Raw genomic sequence first — 20331 nt, forward strand, 5'->3', positions numbered from 1 at the left:
ATCTTAGCAGGACTTCTACACTTAATGGTAAGGTCCAGTGGAGTGTTGCTGAACAACACTCTGCCGGATAGTGAAGAAAGCATTTGGTATGCTTTCCCTTATTAGTCAGAGTATTGAGTACAGGAGTTGGAAGGTCATGTTGCAGCTGTACAGGACATTGGTTAGGCCACTTTTGGAATACTGGGTGCAATTCTGGTCTCCTTCCTATTGGAAGGATGTTGTGAAACTTGAAAGGGTTCAGAAAAGATTTACAAGGATGTTGCCAGGTTTGGAGGATTTGAGCTACTGGGAGAGGCTGAATATGCCAGGAGTGTTTTCCCTGGAGCATCGGAAGTTGAGGGGTCACCTTATAGAGGTTATAAAATCACGAGGGACATGGATAGTGTAAAGGAACAAGGTCTTTTCTCTGAGGTGGCGGAGTCCAGAACTAGAGGGCATAGGTTCAGGGTGAGAGGGGAAAGATATAAAAGGGACCTAAGGGGCAATATTTTCATGCAGGAGGTGGTATGGGTATTGAATGAGCTGCCAAAGGAAGTGGTGGAGGCTGATACAGTTACAGTATTTAAAAGGCATCTGGATGGGCATATGAATAGGAAGGGTTTAGAGGGATAAGGTCTAGATTAGGTTAGAATGTCTGGATAGCATGAATGAGTTGGACTGAAGGGTCTGTTTCTGTGCTCTCTATCTCTATGACTCTATGACAATACATTGGACTCTATTTTGTGGTAATACTGATGATGAAATTGTCAGTATTTGCCACATTTCTAATGTATACTAAGTTCATAGTTACATTTTTAATACCTTCATGGGATGTGGGCAACTTATTTGGTCAGTCCAGAAAGCGGTTAAGATTACTGTGAATCGGTAGGCCAGGACAGATAAAGATGACAGTTTACTTCTGTCAAGAATATTAATGAACTAGATGGGTTTTTGAAACAATTACCAATAGTTTCTTGGTTACTATTGCTAAGACTAATTAATTGAATTTAAATTCCACTGTTACTTTGGTTGAATTTGAGCACATATCACCAGAGCATTAGTCTGTGCCTCTGAACTGCAGGTACACTGTCATTGCCATTTTACTGATTGTTAAATGGCAGGACTGACATTGAAACAGTACCCTATACAGTAGGGCAGAGTTTTGAGAAGATTTGTAGCTCAGGTTGAGGTTTTGGATGTAAGTTTGCTTGCTGAGCTAAAAGGTTCATTTCCAGACATTTCATTACCTTACGAGGTAGCATCTTCAGTGGACCTCCTACAAAGCAATGTTGAAAATTCCTGCTTTCTATTTATATGTTTGGGTTTCTTTGGGTTGGTGATGTCATTTCCTGTAGTGATGTTATTTCCTGTGGTGAAGTCACTCCCTGTTCCCTTTCTCAAGGGGTGGGAGATGGTGTCTAACTTGATGTTGTTGATAGAATGCCGGTTGGAATGCCAAGCTTCTAGGAATTCTCGTGTGTGTCTTTTTTTGGCTTGTCCTAGGATGGATGTGTTGTCCCAGTCGAAGTGGTGTCCTTCCTCATCCATATGTGAGGATACTAGTGAAAGAGGGTCATGTCTTTTTGTGGCTAGTTGGTGTTCATGTATCCTGGTGGCTAGTTTTCTGCCTATTTGTCCAATGTAGTGTTTGTTATAGTCATTGCAAGGTATTTTGTAAATGACGTTAGTTTTGCTCATTGTCTGTATTGGGTCTTTCAAGTTCATTAGCTGCTGTTTTAGTGTGTTAGTGGGTTTGCGGGCTACCATGATGCCAAGGGGTCTAAGTAGTCTGGCAGTCATTTCCAAGGCTGGAATCGAACCCGGGTCCCTGGTGCTGTGAGCAGCAGTGCTAACCACTGAGCCACCGTGTCACCCGTAAGTAAATTTTGGTAAATCGTTTAATTTGTGTACTTACATTTCTATGGATTATTTCATAGCATTCCCACAAGTGCTTGTCCCCTTTTTGTCTGTTAGTTCTAGCCAAATTGACTCTGCGCTTGGATCGTCTCAGACATCCTGTTTCTCCAGCTCTCCATAACTAGTACTACTCCTCTTCATTTCCTTCCTATTCTATCTTTCTAGAATTTCTGTACCCAGGAATATTTAACACATGGTCTTGCCCATCTGGAGCCAGGTTTCTTGTCATCATAACATCAAAATTCCACAAATCAATCTGTACCTGCAACTGCCCAGTCTTATTTACTATGCTCCATAAATTCACAAACATGCAGAGCAACCCTGATTTCGACTTCATTTTTTTACCTTCCTTACTTTGATTTCACCTACTAACTTGTTGTTGTTTATGCTTGTGCCAGTTGTCTCTTTAAGTATTTTGTGAATCCTGGTCTTCTCCTTTGCCATTCCCCCTTGGTACCCACATTTCTGCCATGTTACTTTAAAGCCTTCCCAATAGCCTAAGCAATATGCCCTGCAAGGAACTCAGTCCCAGCTTTGTTGAGGTACATTGTGCCTGGCTTTACAGGAGCCATTTCCTTACCACACCTCTCTCACTTCCCCCAAGCCTTCCCACCGTCCCCAGAATCTAAAACCCTTACTCCTGAACCATCTTTTCAGCCGTGCATTCAATGTCTGGGCTTGATGCAAACGTTTGTTTGATAATCATTCCACTGAAGCTCCTTCTGATGTTTTGTTGGCACGGTGGCACAGTGGTTAGCACTGCTGCCTCACAGCGCCAGAGACCCGGGTTCAATTCCTGCCACAGGCTGTCTGTGTCAAGTTTGCATATTCTCCCCGTGTCTGCGTGGGTTTCCTCTGGGTGCTCCGGTTTCCTCCCACAGTCCAAAAATGTGCAGGTCAGGTGAATTGGCCATGCTAAATTGCCCATAGTGTTATGGGAAGGGGTAAATGGGTCTGGGTGGGTTGCTGTTCGGAGGTAAGTGTGGACTTGTTGGGCCGAACAGCCTGTTTCCACACTGTAAGTAATCTAATCATAAAGGTGTTTTAGAATAAATATATGCAAATTCCTCATGTCACTGCCACAAATCCAAATCCCCCAGACCAGACAAGATGAGTATAGGAGCAGTTGCAAGCTTTCAGGTGTATGATGTGGAAACTAAATACTAAATGGGGAATTCTGATCCATAATGGAGAGTTTTGTATATTGTGATGATGCTGTCCCAGTAACAAGTTCATGTTATCCTTGGATATTTTCCAAGAGGGGAAATATCCAAGGCACAAGTGCATATTTGTCTAGAAATGGTTACTTTGAACTATGGCAGGAGAGTGGCCAGTTCTCCCAGTTCAGGTTTTTCTTCCAGTTCGGTTTAGTTTTAGCAGGCAGGCAAAAACTGCTAGGGACCTAGAGAAGCAGCTACAGTGAAAAGAGGTTCCATGTTTTAATAAGGTCTTGCCTGGACTTTCTGACTGAAAACACCTGCCTGTAAGAACCAGTGTTTGAATTTACCTTTTGTCAAGGGATGTGTTTATGGGATGTTGCGGGGTTTGAAACAGCTTTGTTAAGGTGCAATATCATGTCGGTTGGGTTATCAAATAAGTTAAGTTATTCTAAATTCTGTTTACCTTTGTTCGTGTTTCATATGTAATGTTTGAATAAATTTAAAGCTAAATGGTTTGATCAGCTGCATCACTTCTGCAATGTACACATCACATCTGCCGAAAACAAAATAAAAGTTAGGGTCTGGGCTACCTTCTTAAAACATTTTCAGGGATTTCTTATGGTTATTATATATTAGAAGTAGAAACTTTTTATTTTAAATCATGTTTTGGAACTTTATAGTCCGAAAGAAAATACACATAGGCAAAGAAGGAGAGATTTTTATTCACACAGAGGCCTCCATGTATTTGTTGAGTGTCAGTCTGGAGAGGGATTTTTTTTCTGTTTGAAACTTGCACAGTTTAAAAAAATGTGAAAATTATGAGGACATGGATAAGGTGAATAGCGAGGGCCTTTTCCCTCAGAGTTCAAAACTAGAGGGCATAACTTTAAAGTGAGAGGAGAAAGTTATAAAAAGGACAAGAGGGGCAACTTTTTTTACACAGGGTGATTCATGTGCAGACTGAATTGCGAGAGGAAGTGGTGGATGCTGGCACAATTCCAACATTTAGAAGACATTTGGATGTGTACATGAATAGGAAATGTTTGGAGGAATATGGGCCAATCATAGGTGGGATTGGTTTAGTTTAGGAACATGGTCGGTGTGGACTAGTTGGACGGAACGGTCTGTTTCCATGTTGTATGACTCTATCACCTCTTTGTCTTTCTAACTGCTGACCTGCTTCAGCCTGGAGGTAAGTTCTGGCAGGTTTTCTTCTCCTGCCTCAACTAAAATGACACAAACCTCCACTTTTCAAAAGTTCATGACATTCATGCTTAAATTAGGTTCAAGTTGGAGATAGCGGAGAGAATCCAGTTCTGAGTAGGTAAGTAACCTGGTCATTTTAAAATATTGTATGTCAGCTATGGGTCACTTAGTAGCACTTTTGCCTTTGGGTCCGATGTAGACCATAAGAAATAGGAACGGGATTAGGCCATTCAACCCCCCAGTCTGTTCCACCATTCAATAGGATCATGGCTGATCCAACCTTCCTCAGGTCCACTTTCCTGCCCTCGCCCCATAACCCTTGATTCCTCGACTGATCAAGAATCTATTTCAGCCTTAAATATATAGAAGGACTTTGTGCCCAAGGTCTCTGTGGCAACGCGTTCCAAAGACTCCTAAACTGCTGAGAAGAAATTCCTCCTCATCTCAGTCTTACGTTAGCACCCCTTAATTCTAAGATTATGCCCTCTGGTCCTAGATTTTCCCAGAAGGGGGAGCATCCCCTCAGCATTTACCCTGTCAAGCCCCTCAAGAATCCTCTTTTGTTTTCATGGGGTCACCTCTCATTGTTTTAAACTCCAGTGAGTAAAGTCCCAATCTGTTTAGCCTTTGCTAATCCCTTACCAGGGATCATCTTAGTGAACACTCTCTGAACTGCCTCCAATGAAATAGTTCCTTTAAAAAAGTTCCAAAACAGCTAATGTTACTCCAGATGTGGTTTAACCTGGGCTTTGTGCAATAATTCATTCCTACTCATTTTTCCCAAATCCCTTGAAATAAGGACCAACATTCCAATACCTTCCTGATTACTTGCTGCACCTTTATGCTAGTTGTCTGTGTTTCATGTACAAGTACTCCAAGTCCCTTTGTGCTGCAGCTTTCTATAAGTTTCTCTCCATTTAAATAATACTCTGTTCATTTGTTTTCCCTTCCCCAAAATAAACAACATCACATTATCCCACATTATGTTCCATTTGTCAATTTTTGTCCACTTATTTAACCAATTAATATCTCTGTAATTTTATTGTATCCATCTCATAACCTGCCTTTCCATGAATTTTAGTGTCTTCTGCTAATTTGGCTACAGTACTTTCACTTCCTTCCTCTACGTTATTCAGGTATATTGTAAAAAGTTGCCTCCCCAGCCCTGATCCCTATAGAATCTCATAGAGTCATAGAGATGTACAGCATGGAAACAGACCCTTCAGTCCAACTCATCCATGCCGACCAGATATCCCAACCCAATCTAGTCCCACCTGCCAGCACCTGGCCCATATCCCTCCAAACTCTTCCTGTTCATATACCCATCCAGATGCCTTTCAAATATTGCAAGTGTACTGGCCCCCACCACATCCTCTGCCAGCTCATTCCATACACGTACCACCCTCTGTGTGAAAATGTTGCTCCTTTGGTCTCTTTTATATCTTTCCCCTCTCATCCTAAACATATGCCCTCTAGTTCTGGACTCCTCCACCCCAAGAAAAAGACTGTGTCTATTTACCCTATCCATGCCCCTCATAATTTTGTAAACCTCCTATAAGGTCACCCCTCAGCATCTGACGCTCCTGGGAAAACAGCCCCAACCTGCTCAGCATCTCCCCATAGATCAAATCCTCCAACCCTGGCAACATTCTTCAAAATATTTTCTGAACCCTTTCAAGTTTCACAACATCTTTCCGATAGGAAGGAGACCAGAATTGTATGTGATATTCCAACAGTGGCCTAACCAATGTCCTGTACAGCCGCAACATGACCTCCCAGCTCCTATACTCAATACTCTGACCAATAAAATAAAGCATACCAAACGCCGCCTTCACTTCTCGGCCCATTGGCCCATCTGCTCAAGATCCAGTTGTAATCTGAAGTAACCTCTTTCGCTCTACACTACACCTCCGATTTTGGTATCATCTGCAAACTTACGAAACTGTACCTCTTATGCTCACATTCAAATCATTTATGTAAAAGATGAAAAGTAGTGGACCCAGCACCGATCCTTCTGGCACTCCACTGGTCACAGGCCTCCAGTCTGAAAAACAACCCTCCACCACCACCCTCTGTCTTCCTTTGAGCCAGTTCTGTATCCAAATGGCTTGTTCTCCCTTTATTCCGTGAGATCTAACCTTGCTAACCGGTCTCCCATGGGGAACCTTGTTGAACGCCTTACTGAAGTCCATATAGATTACATCTACCACTCTGCCCTCATCAATCTTCTTTGTTACTTCTTCAAAAAACTCAATTGAGTTTGTGAGACATGATTTCCCATGCACAAAGCCATGTTGACTATCCCTTGTCAGTCCTTGCCTTTCCAAATACATGTACATCCTGTCCCTCAGGATTCTCTCCAACAACTTGCCCACCACTGACATCAGGCTCACTGGTCTATAGTTCCCTGGCTTGACCTTACCACCCTTCTTAAACAGTGGCACCATGTTTGCCAACCTCCAGTCTTCCGGCACTTCACCTGTGACTATCGATGATACAAATATCTCAGCAAGCAGCCCAGCAATCACTTTTCTAGCTTCCCACAGAGTTCTAGGGTACACCTGATCAGGTCCTGGGGATTTATTCACCTTTATGCATTTCAAGACATCCAGCACTTCCTCCTCTGTAATCTGGACATTTTGCAAGGTGTCACCATCTATTTCGCCACTTTCTATGTCTTCCATATCCTTTTCCACAGTAAATACTCACTGGTTACAAGTTGCCATTGTGAAAAAGAACCCCTTATCCCCACTAACTGTTTCCTGGTCATGTGCCAAGTTTCTATCCATGCAAATATATGACCTCCTACCTTATGAGTTAACCTTTTGTGAGGTACCTTGTTGAAGTCCAAATACAACACATCTACTGGTTCCCCTCTATCCACTCTGGTTGAGACTTGCTTGAAAAATTCTAATAAGTTAGTCAGACATGATTTCCCTTTCATGAAACTGATTCTGATTGATTGGATTATGATTTTCCAAATGTTCTGCTATTGCTTGCTTAATAATTGAAACCAATACTTTTCCAACAATAGATGTTAGGCTAATCAACCTATAGTTAACTGCTTTTTCCTTTCTTTCCCGTTTTGATTGGGGGTGGGAGTTCACATTAGCAGGTTTCCAATCCAATTCCAATACCTCTCCAGAATCCAAGGAACTTTGAAAAATTACAACCAATGCATCACCTTCCAAACCCATGACCACGTCCATCTAGAAGGACAAGGACAGCAGATACATGAGAACACCACTATCTTCAAGTTCGCCTCCAAATCACTCACTATCCTGACTTAGAAATATATCATTCCTTCACTGTCACTGAGTCAAAATCCTGAAATTCCCTTCCTAATGGCGTTATGGGTCAACCCATAGCAGGTGGACTGCAGCAGTTCAAGAAAGAAACTCACCAGCACCTTCTCAAGAGCAACTTGGGATAGGCAATAAACTCTGGCTAGCCAATGATGCCCACACCCACAAATGATCCACCATCTCAGTCGCTATCTCTTTTAGGATCCTAGGATACAGGCCATCAGGACCAGGGGACATTTCTGCCTTTAGCTCCATTAGTTTGTTTATACTACTTCTTTAGTGATGGTGATGGTATTTAATTCCTCCGCCATATTGTTTAGTATGTTTGTAGTATGAATGTTCAAAGTATTTTCCACCATAATGACTGATGCAAAATATCTATTTTAATTTCTTTACCATTTCCTTAGTTCCTCCAAACTGCCTCACCATTCATTTTCTAAGAGGCCTATGTCCACTTTGACTTCTCCCTTTTTATATATTTAAAATTGTTATTATCAGTTTTTATATTCCTCACTAGTTTGCCCTTGTAGTTTATTTTCTCTGTCCTTTTTGCCCTTTTAGTCCTCCTTTGCTGGATTCTGAATGTATTTGAGTCTTTGGGACTATCACTGGTTTTAACTTCCTATGTACATTTTCTTTCAACTTAATGCTGTCTTTAACTTTCTTGGTTAGTCATTATTGATTTAATCCTCTTAGAATCTTTCCTCCTTACTGGGATGTATTTTTGCTGAGAATCATGAATTAGATCCTTCAATGTTTGCCACTACTTGTCATTTCTGCTAATATATATGCCCAGTTCAGTTTAGTTAACTCTCTCTCCTCATTATAATTTCCTTTATTTAAAACACAATTGTGTCCGATCCAAGTTTTTCACTCTCAAACTGACTATTAAATTCTATCATGTTATGATCACTATTTCCTAGGAGAGGTTATTTATTAAACCTGACTCATGACCCATTATCAGATCCAAGACAGCCTGCTCTTTAGTTGGCTCCATGACATATTACTCTTGGAAACTATACTGAATGCATTCTATCAATTCATCGTTGTAGCGATCCTTTCCAATCTGATTGACCCAGTCAACTTGATAATTAAAGTCATTCATAATTATTGTTTTTTTTAAACACTCTCCTATTATTTATTGATGAATAGCTTTTCCCAATGAGTGGCTACTCTTTGAGGGTCTGTACAATGCTCTTACCGACATATTCTTTCCCCTGCTGTTTTCCACCTCCACCGAAACGGACTCTGTTTCATCAACATCTAGAACATAGAACAGTACAGCACAGAACAGGCCCTTCAGCCCATGATGTTGTGCTGACCATTGATCCTCATGATGGCACCCTCAAATTTCTGTGACCATATGCATGTCCAGCAGTCTCTTAAATATCCCCAATGACCTTGCTTCCACAAATGCTGCTGGCAACGCATTCCATGCTCTCTCAACTCTGTGTAAAGAACCCACCTCTAACATCCTCTCTATACTTTCCTCCAACCAGCTTAGAACTATGACCCCTCGTGTTAGCCATTTCTGCCCTGGGAAATAGTCTCTGGCTATCGACTCTATCTATGCCTCTTATTATCTTGTATACCTCAATTAGGTCCCCTCTCCTCCTCCTTTTCTCCAATGAAAAAAGTCCGAGTTTAGTCAACCTCTCTTCATAAGTAAGCCCTCCAGTCCAGGCAGCATCCTGGTAAACCTCCTCTGAACCCTCGCCAAAGCATCCACATCTTTCCTATAATAGGGCAACCAGAACTGGACGCAGTATTCCAGGTGCAGTCTAACCAAAGTTTTACAGAGCTACAACAAGATCTCATGACTCTTAAATTCAATCCCCCTGTTAATGAAAGCCAAAACACCATATGCTTTCTTAACAACCCTGTCCACTTGGGTGGCCATTTTAAGGGATCTGTGTACATGCACACCAAGATCCCTCTGTTCCTCCACACTGCCAAGAATCCTATCCTTAATCCTGTACTCAGCTTTCAAATTCGACCTTCCAAAATGCATCACCTCATATTTATCCAGGTTGAACTCCATCTGCCACCTCTCAGCCCATCTCTGCATCCTGTCAATGTCCCGCTGCAGCCTACAACAGCCCTCTATACTGTCAACGATACCTCCAACCTTTGTGTCATCTGCAAACTTGCTGACCCATCTTTCAATCCCCTCATCCAAGTCATTAATAAAAATTACAAACAGTAGACGCCCAAGGACAGAGCCCTGTGGAACACCACTCACCACAGACTTCCAGGCAGAATATTTTCCTTCTACTACCACTCGCTGTCTTCTGTTGGCCAGCTAATTCTGTATCCAGGCAGCTAAGTTCCCCTGTATCCCATTCCTCCTGACCTTCTGAATGAGCCTACCATGGGGAACCTTATCAAATGCCTTGCTGAAGTCCATATACACCACATCCACAGCTTGACCCTCATCAACTTTTCTAGTCACATCCTCAAAGAACTCGATATGGTTTGTGAGGCATGACCTGCCCCTCACAAAGCCGTGTTGACTGCATTTAATCAAGCCATGCTTTTCCAGATGGTCATAAATCCTATCCCTCAGAATTCTTTCTAACACCTTGCAGACGACAGACGTGAGACTTACTGGTCTGTAATTGTCGGGGATTTCCCTATTTCCTTTCTTGAAGAGAGGAATTACATTTTCATCTCTCTCCAGTCCTCAGGTACGACTTCGTCTCTCACAACTGCCTTCATTCCACTGCTTATTAACAATACTACCCCACCACTCTATTTGTTCTCCCCTTGTCAAGACACTCCTTACTTACATCAAATTTTTCTGACACTTTACGCAAGTTTCAAAGTTTTCAGTTCACCGGAGCTGCCTCTTCTTTGCTATGATCGTGCTGTCCCTTAACTCATCCATCCACTATCAGGATAGTCTCAGGCACCTCCACCTCTTCCTGAACCACCCCCAACCACCACCTCTGCTTGTCTTCACTTTGATCGACTTGTCCTTTAACTTCTCTCATTTTCTTCATGTGCCCCAGTTATTCCCATCTCTTTCCTTGTTCCAATCTTATTCAGGCCTGTCCCCACACTCTTCATCTGGTAGATTGATAATCTCATTGATGCTGCTTCCCACTCTCAATCTGAACTGGAAACATTTATCAATTTCACTTTCAATTTCCACCCCCCTCTCACACACTTACCTGATCCATCTCTGACTTCTCCCTACCCTTCTCAACAACTCTGTTTCCATTTCTGGCGATAGGCTGACAGTCAGTATCCACTGCAAACCTACCAACTCCCACAGTTACCTCAACTCTACATTCTTACACTCTGTTTCATTCCATTTTCCCATTTTCCCAGTTTCTCCCTCTCATCACATCTGTTCTGACAATGCCACCTTCCACAGCAGGGCCTCAGAAATGTCCGTCTTCTTCCTCAACTGAGGATTCCCAATTATTGTAGTTAGTAGCCCCAATCAGGGAACTCATAATATGAGGTCCACCTGGCTCACCTTATTACAGTCACTCCAACAATTTCTGATCACTACGCTGTCAGGGGACACTTGATTTGTACAATTTAACTGCTACAATTCTTGCATCACAATCATGGGAAACCTTACAAATATCTTATTGACTGTAAGGGACATCTGATCGTCTAGAACAGTGCTGTATAAATGTAACTCTTTCGTTTTCTTCAAGATTCATTGAAAATAACCGCATGAACGGAGTATTTCTTCACCGTTACACAATCGGTGAATGTATATTATGGGGCCTCTCAAAGCTGCTGCTTCACTGTTTCAATTACCTGCTTGTCAGTTTCAAGTTAACCAATTCAGAAATCAGTCAGTCAATCTCTATGTAATCTGCTTGCTTTATAATTAGGAAACAACAATAAGTTTCTAAAATAAGCTTAATATGCTTTTAAAGAGATAAAATTTAGATAAAGGAAATTCAATTTGGCAGATATCTGACATGTATTCAAAGAGTCATGAATGGAGAAATCACAAGTGTTGAGCATGAATTATGGAAATCTATTATAGAGAAAATATTACAAATTAGAATGTAAATGGTGCAATATTCTGTTCTCAAATCACTTTGTGTTCTAAACACACTTTAAAAATAGCTGCTTTAATAAGATGGAGTGAATAACCTTTGGCCACCTTCAGCAATTGATCCTGGGACTGGAAATGAAAGTATACTTTGCAGCCACAGAAAAATAGTCACACGTGCTGAGAAGAGAAAGGGAGAATAACCTACTTCAAGTTCTGATGAAGACTCATACTGGACTCAAAATGTTAACTCTGTATTTTTCTCCAAAAATGCTGCCAGACCTACTGAGTTTCTATAGCACTTTTTGCTTTTATTCCAGCATCTGCAGTATTTTGCACTTACTGTGATCTACTTTGAATCTGGTAATGATTTCAGGAAATTCCTTGTGGTTACGTAGAAAATTGAAGTGCAAACGTCCTTCTAAATACGACAAATGGAAATACAAAATATTGGCAAGAACATGAATAGTGTATGAATAAGCTTTATAGCAAGATCTGTCTCCCATCTCTGAAATCATTGCTTTAAAAGGTGACCAATCCCAATGTGCAGTTTCACTCAAGAGGAATAAAAATTGGACAATTGACCTCTGAGTCTTAAAGAGTCAATTTATGAGGATCCATAACCAACTTCCAAGCAAAGTTCAGCACCCAGTGAGACCTAACTTGTAAATTTCACACCATAATTATAACTCTTGCAACTGTAGTTAAATGCAACATTCATTAAAGAAGCACAATAAGGTCCAAGCTAAGAGCTCAAACACTCTCTTGCGTTTAGACTATATTTTAACCTGGGCACATTTGTCATCAGAATCATAGAATCCCTTTAGAGTGCAAGCAAGCCATTCAACCCATTGAGACCACACCGACCATCCGAAAAGCATCCCACCCAGACCCACACCACTACCCTATTCCTGTAACCCTGCATTTTCCAAGGTTAAACCATTTAGCCTGCACATTCCTGGACCATATGGGCAATTTAAACATGGGAAGACTGTCCTTTGATCCAATTTATCCTCAAATGATTTTGAACAGAGATTTGCTTTCTTCTCTTCACTAGTTATTGCTGAAGCCATTCTGAGGTACAAATCTGAAGATCTGTAATAGCATTTCATCATGGAAAAAGAGAGCAAGTATTTTTCATGAATGTATTTTATGCTGACGTTAGGGCCATAAAAAACACCTTTTATACTTTGACATTTTTAAGACCATAGACCATGGACTATTAAGACCATGGACCATGGAGCATTACTGTCCGTACTGATTCCCATTGATCTGATTAGTTGCAGTCTGACATTGTATATTATTTTGTTCCTCAAAGCTGAGGAAACCAGGGGCAGAACAAGATATATTCCAGAAAAGCTGAGCACATTGATAAGGGTTCACTAGATTTATCTAGAGATTGAGTTGTTGGAGGTACTTCAGTTCAAAGGTCCATTTATGGGAGCAATCAGTGACCTTACTAAAACCATCATATTAATCTCCCTGTTACTCTTCATATATTTTCCCTCTTTGTATAGCTCTTCAAATTAAAGAGATACTGGTTAGTTTCCCCTGTTTTGTCTGGCTGTTTGTTCCCTGTTTTTACATAACCATTATTCTCTCAAACATAAAAATGAAATTAAAGAAAGAAAATATTTTAAATACTCAGTCAGTCAGCATCTGTGGAGAAAGAATGAAAAGGTTGACATTTTACATTGATGGCCTGGCCAGAACTGATGAAAGTTCATTCACTTGAAACACTAACTCTGTTTCTATTCCCAGTATTTTTTGTTATTTTTCTCTATTTGACCACACACCAGGTTTTATCAATTCTTTACTTTGTATATGCATATGATATTTGGAATGGGATGCAGTAGTTATTCTAGTTTCTTTAAAGGGATAAATTTTGCAATTATTTCAAACAGGGAAACAACATATAATAATTCTTCTGCTAACAATTTTTCTCTTGTCTTTTTAGCCAGAGATAGATGGGTGCCTTCTGATCCTCAGATCATATCGGAAGGCCTCTATGCAATAGCTGTTGTTCTTAGTTTTTCACGAATCGCTTATATTCTGCCTGCAAATGAAAGTTTTGGTCCATTACAAATTTCCCTTGGAAGGACAGTGAAAGACATATTCAAATTCATGGTCATTTTTATTATGGTATTTCTTGCTTTCATGATTGGGATGTTTATCCTGTATTCCTACTATCTTGGTGCAAAAGTAAATCCGGCCTTCACAACGTGAGTACAAACTTTGTTAATTTATTAAATATTTTAGAACATAATAATATTCCTGCTAGCTTTCTCCCCTTCCTTTGTTTCCCAGGACCACACACTAATTGTGTTTGAGAAGACAGGCGCAGGAACTGTTTTTAGCAAACCATCAATGTCACTCGAAATCAGTTGCTTCAAGTTCAATAGAAATATTAGGGGGAAAGGTGAATTTCACTCTGATTTTCAAATGAAGTTGGACTGAGCATCTACTTGCTACACATGTACAGGGATGCAGATTATAAGTGGAAAACGTACTGGGGTTCAGAAATCGATTACACTTCTTAATACTTTATGGTGCAATCTGCAGGTGCTTTAAAATGCTACACCAATGTATTTCTTGTGGTACTGCCAAATTCTTGACCTTCTGATAAATCTGATTACTTAAAAGGGAAAATTTTATAACATAATGTTTCTGTTGCTCAGCAAAATGACAGATAACAGTGTTAATGACATCAGTGTCTGCATTCCAAGGACATTTAGAGATGCAGAATGAGATAAATTTCACTCCTCCTGCTTGGTGGAAATAGTCTTATACCTGTGGCATTGAACTTTACATTGTCTGTTCCTACTTTATCCTATTTTAACTTGCATAGCAGCCTCATTTATTAACGCAGATGACAGAGTGCAAATTTTGTTTCCCCACTGTGCAGCTCATGGGTCATTGCTGCTCCACTCAGTAAAACCTGAAGGTCAAAGGAAAGAAACAGACAAAAAGTTAAATGAAAAATTACTTTTTTGAGAACCAAAAGAATTGGAGTGCTCCTTTTGCCTCCACTAGAATAATATTAACTGTTACTGCCACAAAGTATCTCACCCCCACTATTACCGTGTGTCTGTGTGTGTCTGGGCTCCATCTTCAAACCTAAAGTGGTACAGCATGGATGAGGATAGCCACATTTTGGTCTATTTACAGGTCACATGAATATGGTCTATATTGCTCCAAAGAATGTTAGAAATATATCAGTTTCCGGTGTGTCTCCCATAAGCTCCTTCTTTACTCTGACCAAAACACCATTACCTCATTGCAATGCATGTTGGTCCCTGAACCTAATCAAGTATTAACCCTTTCAGACTCTTATGCAATTTCTCGGATTCTGGAAGCTGCAATTCAACATGATGACCTCTCCCTTATTGCTCATCCATCACTCTGTATCCCCAGTCCACTAACAACAATATAATCACCTGGGAAAAGCAAGAAAGAGAAAAATTACCAGCCATTTCTAAGATAGGTTTATGCAGAGAGTCCTCATATAGTCCTTTAAAATCTGGTATCAGTTTGGTGAATCTGTGTTGTATTATTAAAACCAATATATATTTTCTGTAGTTCAGTGCCCAAAACTAAGCATGGTCTCCAGATGGGGTCTGACCAAAACTATGCACAACTAAAACATAAGTGTCTTTTAGTGCACACGTTCTTAAAATAAATGCTAACATTTCATTAGCCTTTAAGATTACTTTTTGTACCTGTGGACTAATATTGACTGATTTATGTACATGGAAACTTGCTTGAGAGAAAAGTTATCGTAATATCCCTAGATCCCAGCATTCAACATATATATTTGATATTTAACATGTTGGTTCCCCACAATGAAAACTTATGTTCTCAGTTTTGTTATCACAACATGGTACTGAACAGAAACCAGTTATGGAGAAAAAAGGATAACAGAACAAATGAACCTGATTCATTCTTGTGCGCCTCCTTGTTATTCATTTCATAAAGACATCATGGGTGATCTCTGAGAGAATTTACATTCTGTCTTCTAAGTGAAATATAATTTCCATATTGAATCTGAAAAGAAGAGAAGAAAATAACATAGAGGTGTACAGAAGGCAAAAATAGACTGGATTAAAACAAAACTTGCATTTAGACATAACTAATGGACATTCCAAAGCACATTCAAATGTATTCAATGTTACACACTTAAAAATCATTAACAAACAGAGAACAGGATATTAAATATTAACATTTTTCTTATATGAATACGCACAGTTTTAAGAATAAAGTTGATGAGCAAGAAATCCTGGGAGGAAATAAACATTTATGTAAGTGATAGAAATCTCCTAAAATCAAATAAAGATAATGGAGTTAACCTGTAAGGTTTTGTATGTTTTAAGAAGAATCAGATAGTTAAGGCAGAAAGTGGAGTGACATTTTTTGCAAATGAGGGACTTGTTACAATGGAACTAGATGCTGGAAATGTATTGAATCTTTTTGGACAAAGTTAAAGCATGATAATGAGAAAACAAACGTAGGAGTATGCAAATGTATAACAAAGGGAATTTATACAGTTTTGTGGGAAATGATTACAAATGTTAGACTAGGGAAAATTGAGAAGAGCTTTGATAGAGGTGCACGTGATTACTACATGTTTAGATAACCTGCCCAGTGAACAGCAGTTTCCAGTAACTGATGCTGTAAGGAATAGCATACAGATATAAGGTTTCAGACAAGTCATGCAAGTGAATGTGAGGAGGAACATTTTTTTACACTGTGTGTAAGTGACTAGAACTTACTGCCTACAAGGGTGGTGGAAGTGGGGAAAATCAATGATTTCAAAAGGAAATTGAATTGTACTTGAGGGAAATAAACTTTTAGGGATTACATAAGGATAGAAAACAAAAATAAATTGATCAAAAAGCTAAATTGTAAACAATTTTAATAGAAGCTATACATTAATTAATTTTATTTAAAAATATTCCTCTCAGCCAATAATGTAGTGTTACAATCAGATTTTACCTTTACAGAAGTATTTTAAATTATTAATAGTTTAACAAAGTATGCTGTTACATGTGAATATCATAAATTTAAAACTATTGCCTTCCTCAGAGTTGAAGAAAGTTTCAAGACACTATTCTGGTCAATCTTTGGTTTGTCTGAAGTATCTTCTGTTGTCCTCAAATATGACCACAAATTCATTGAGAATATTGGATATGTTTTATATGGAATATACAACGTCACTATGGTGGTGGTCTTGCTCAACATGCTGATTGCCATGATCAATAGCTCATATCAAGAAATTGAGGTAGGATGTACTGTGTGCTTTAATACTTTAGATACTATGCAAATATTAGCCTCTGTTTTAACCACTGTGACAAGATGGAGAAGATTTGCTGGAGTAATATTGAAATATCAGGTTTGGGCAACATGTCATTCTGCCCACTCTTTTAGATTTTAGACTACAGAAATCAGGTCATGAACAAAACTCTCTCAAGGCATATTTTAATTTACATACGAAAGCAAATGGTGATATAATAGGTGCTGTGACTTGTATTTAAACTGAACTGTAGGAAGTCTAAGTTATATGTCTCCCATCAGTTGGTAAAAGTGGAACCTGACAGCTCCCCAAAACAAAGAGCTCTTTTTATACAAATTGTTGATTAGGTAACAAGGTAGGTTAAATAATTAAGTTAAATAATTACATTTCCTTGTAGGCCTACATTTGCTTGCATGGCCTACAAGTAATCTTTAAGCCTCCCACATTTACTTTCAAAATGTTGACCACCCCAACTACCCAATTACTGATGCTCCTTTCGTAAAGCAGAGAATTGCCCCAATGATTCCTGGCTGTTGTCCCAATGTCCACTGGCCTACCAGTTTCCAAGACTATGGCAGCCATATAATATGTTAATGAGGCCTCTATTTAACATTGGAATAGTCTCCACATCTATGGCCTTGTGGTTTCTTCAGCTATTTGGGTTTCCTGTCCAAACTCCACATTCCCTGTTAACATCAGAGCAATTATATTCATCATCCTTGAAGCACCATTTGTATATCTGAGTCAGTATAGATGGGAATTCTGTCCCTAACTTACACAAAGTCAATACAACATATTCTCAGGCAGGCAGAAGTGGGTACTGCAGATGCTGGAGATTAGAGTCAAGATTAGAGTGGTGCTGGAAAAGCACAGCAGGTCAGGTAGCATCCAAGGAGCAGGAAAATCTATGTTTCGGGCAAAAGCCCTTCATCGTAACATATTCTCAGACCTAACTGCATTGAAAGATGCAGTCAACAATGTGTATTCACCCACTTCTTCTGACAAGCACCACCTATTACAGTAAATTGTATGATTCAGTTTGATGCACATTATGAACTGAATCAAGTGGTCTAATTCCCCTCACCCCACACTTTGATTTGTTTAATTTACAGCCATCTCAAAACCAGCAACATGTCCGCTGGTTTTAAACAAATCAAAGAAGTGCGTGCAAATCTGCCTGATTATGTTAATGGTAGTGCAGTTCAAACTGAGACTGTGTCTCATTTGGATACTACTGCATTCAGACAACCTCAATATCAGACAGTTAGACAAAAAGGAAGTAGATCCAATGGAAGTGAGAAACTGGCATTGATCAGGGAGCTAGTGATGATGTGATGTAGGGTGAATGATTTACATACATCTGTAAATATTATTGATTCTAGGTTTGGATTTTGATCTAATGGCATGTGTACTTTGGACTGTGTGTATGAGGAATGTTTAACTTATTTCAGGACCCATGATTTTTGTTTTAAAAACCAGATAAGCTGGAGAGGCTGGATGAAAATGGAGATATATTTGCCTTGGGAAAGTGTTATGAGCAGACAGAATAAGTAGGAAAGAGCAATAACTTGTTTTCAGTGAGAAAAATTGTGAATTTAGTTTTTTTTGCTTAGAAAACAGCCATAGCTTGAAAAGCTTTTAGTTTTTTTCACAGAATGTCTACTTGAAGTTAGATGTAAGCAACAAGTTTTCCTGAAGAAAGGAGAAAATACGGAACAGTTAACAAAAAGGTCAGCTCAGTTTAAGAATTTTAGTTTGGAAGTATCTCACCTATATGTTTAGGCTGGAATCATAAAGGGGTTATTCAAAGTTGAGAAAGTCTAGGCTTAGTTACATAAATAATCATGGAATAGGCTATCAAACTCTCAAGACAAGGAATTGAAAGAAACAGTTAAGTTGATCCTAAAGATAGAATAAAAAAGAGAATTCTCTCCAGTGTTTCAATACTGAAAGTTTTATTTTTATTCTGTTTTGAAATTTTCCAAATTATCTTATATAAATAGTATGATATTCTACTTTTTGTGTAATAAACTTTTATTTTATTGTTAAAATCAAATCTGAGCATTGTATGTTTATGTTTCAGTGAAAGATCACCTTTTTAAATTTAAACAAAAAAGCAAAATATGATCTATCAAGTCAGAATTCAGTCTGGAATCTGATTCGTTCAGTAACATCAGCTGGGCTCATAACAATTATCATGAATTAAAGAACAAGCAATTGGAAAAGGAAATAGTGGTTGTTAGAGCAGTGTTTGGGAATTATGAGATTGGAGTGTGGTGACTGGGGAAGGAAGAAGTAGTAATCGGAGGGAGTGAAGTTCCAGGAATTGGGATATTGCTATGCAATGATTGACAGGGTGTCTGGAAACTGCATTTGCAACTGACTGGATGTAGGATGGTAGGCAAAAGTGAGGACTGCAGATGCTGGAAACCAGAGTTTAGATCAGAGTGGTGTTGGAAAAGCACAGCAGGTCAGGCAGCATCCAAGGAGCAGGAAAATCGGACGTAGGATGGTACCAATCAAAGAAAACAATGATATTTAGGAAATGAAGTGGTGGTGATCTTGGAGAGTGGTGACAGTTGCTAGGCGATAGAGATGTAAATATTGGAGACATAAACAATGGTGATTGGGGGTTGGGTGTATGTAACCATGGAAACTAAAGTGATTAGAGTTGTAGAGTCATCGAGATGTAAGCACGGAAATACACCCTTTGATCCAATTTGTCCATGCTGACCAGATATTCCAACCCAATCTAGTCCCACTTGCCAGCAGCTGGCCCATATCCCTCCAAACCCTTCCTATTCATATACCCATCCAGATGCCTTTTAAATGTTGCAATTGTACCAGCCTCCACCATTTCCTCTGGCAGCTCATTCCATACATGTACCACCCTCTGCATAAAAAAGCTGCCACTTAAGTCTCTTTTATATCTTTCCCCTCTTACCTTAAACCTATGCCCTCTAGTTCTGGACTCCCCCACCCCAGGGAAAAGACTTTGTCTATTTATCCTATCCATGCCCCTCATGATTTTATAAGCCTCTATAAGGTCAACTGTCAGCTTCCGATGCTCCAGGGAAAACAGCCTCATCCTATTCAGCCTCTCCCTACAGCTCAAATCCTCCAACCCTGGCAGCATCCTTGAAAGAGTTCAGAAAAGATTTACAAGTTTCACAATATCCTTCTGATAGGAAGGAGATCAGAATTGCATGCGCTGAAGTGGTGGTCATAGTGGAGATTTGACAATGGGGAGATAAAGTGGTAAGGATTGGGGCAATGGAGTTGCAACAGTTGGGTATGGAAAGAACCAGTGATGATGAGGAAGAGTAGTGGTGGCAAATGGGGAGAAAAAGTCGCATTTGAGAGGAGAATGAATCAGAATTACACAGTAGTGGTCATCAAGCAGTGTGATGATATTTGGGTAAGGGCACGAATAAGAAATGTTTGGAGGGACAT

At 39.6% G+C, this 20331-nt stretch overlaps 1 protein-coding gene across 3 annotated transcripts in view; it reads left to right on the forward strand.

The window, feature by feature from the left end:
* The window catches only part of LOC140485736 (short transient receptor potential channel 3-like), a 190820-nt gene that overhangs the window by 148680 nt on the left and 21809 nt on the right, over positions 1–20331 (forward strand). For all 3 annotated transcript variants that reach the window (XM_072584215.1, XM_072584213.1, XM_072584214.1), the window contains 2 exons: positions 13546–13810; positions 16671–16866. In XM_072584215.1, the coding sequence (XP_072440316.1) occupies positions 13546–13810; positions 16671–16866 (461 nt within the window). The remainder of the gene's footprint in view (positions 1–13545; positions 13811–16670; positions 16867–20331) is intronic.

The sequence above is a fragment of the Chiloscyllium punctatum genome, chromosome 14 (assembly GCF_047496795.1).
Source record: "Chiloscyllium punctatum isolate Juve2018m chromosome 14, sChiPun1.3, whole genome shotgun sequence".
Taxonomy (NCBI): domain Eukaryota; kingdom Metazoa; phylum Chordata; class Chondrichthyes; order Orectolobiformes; family Hemiscylliidae; genus Chiloscyllium; species Chiloscyllium punctatum.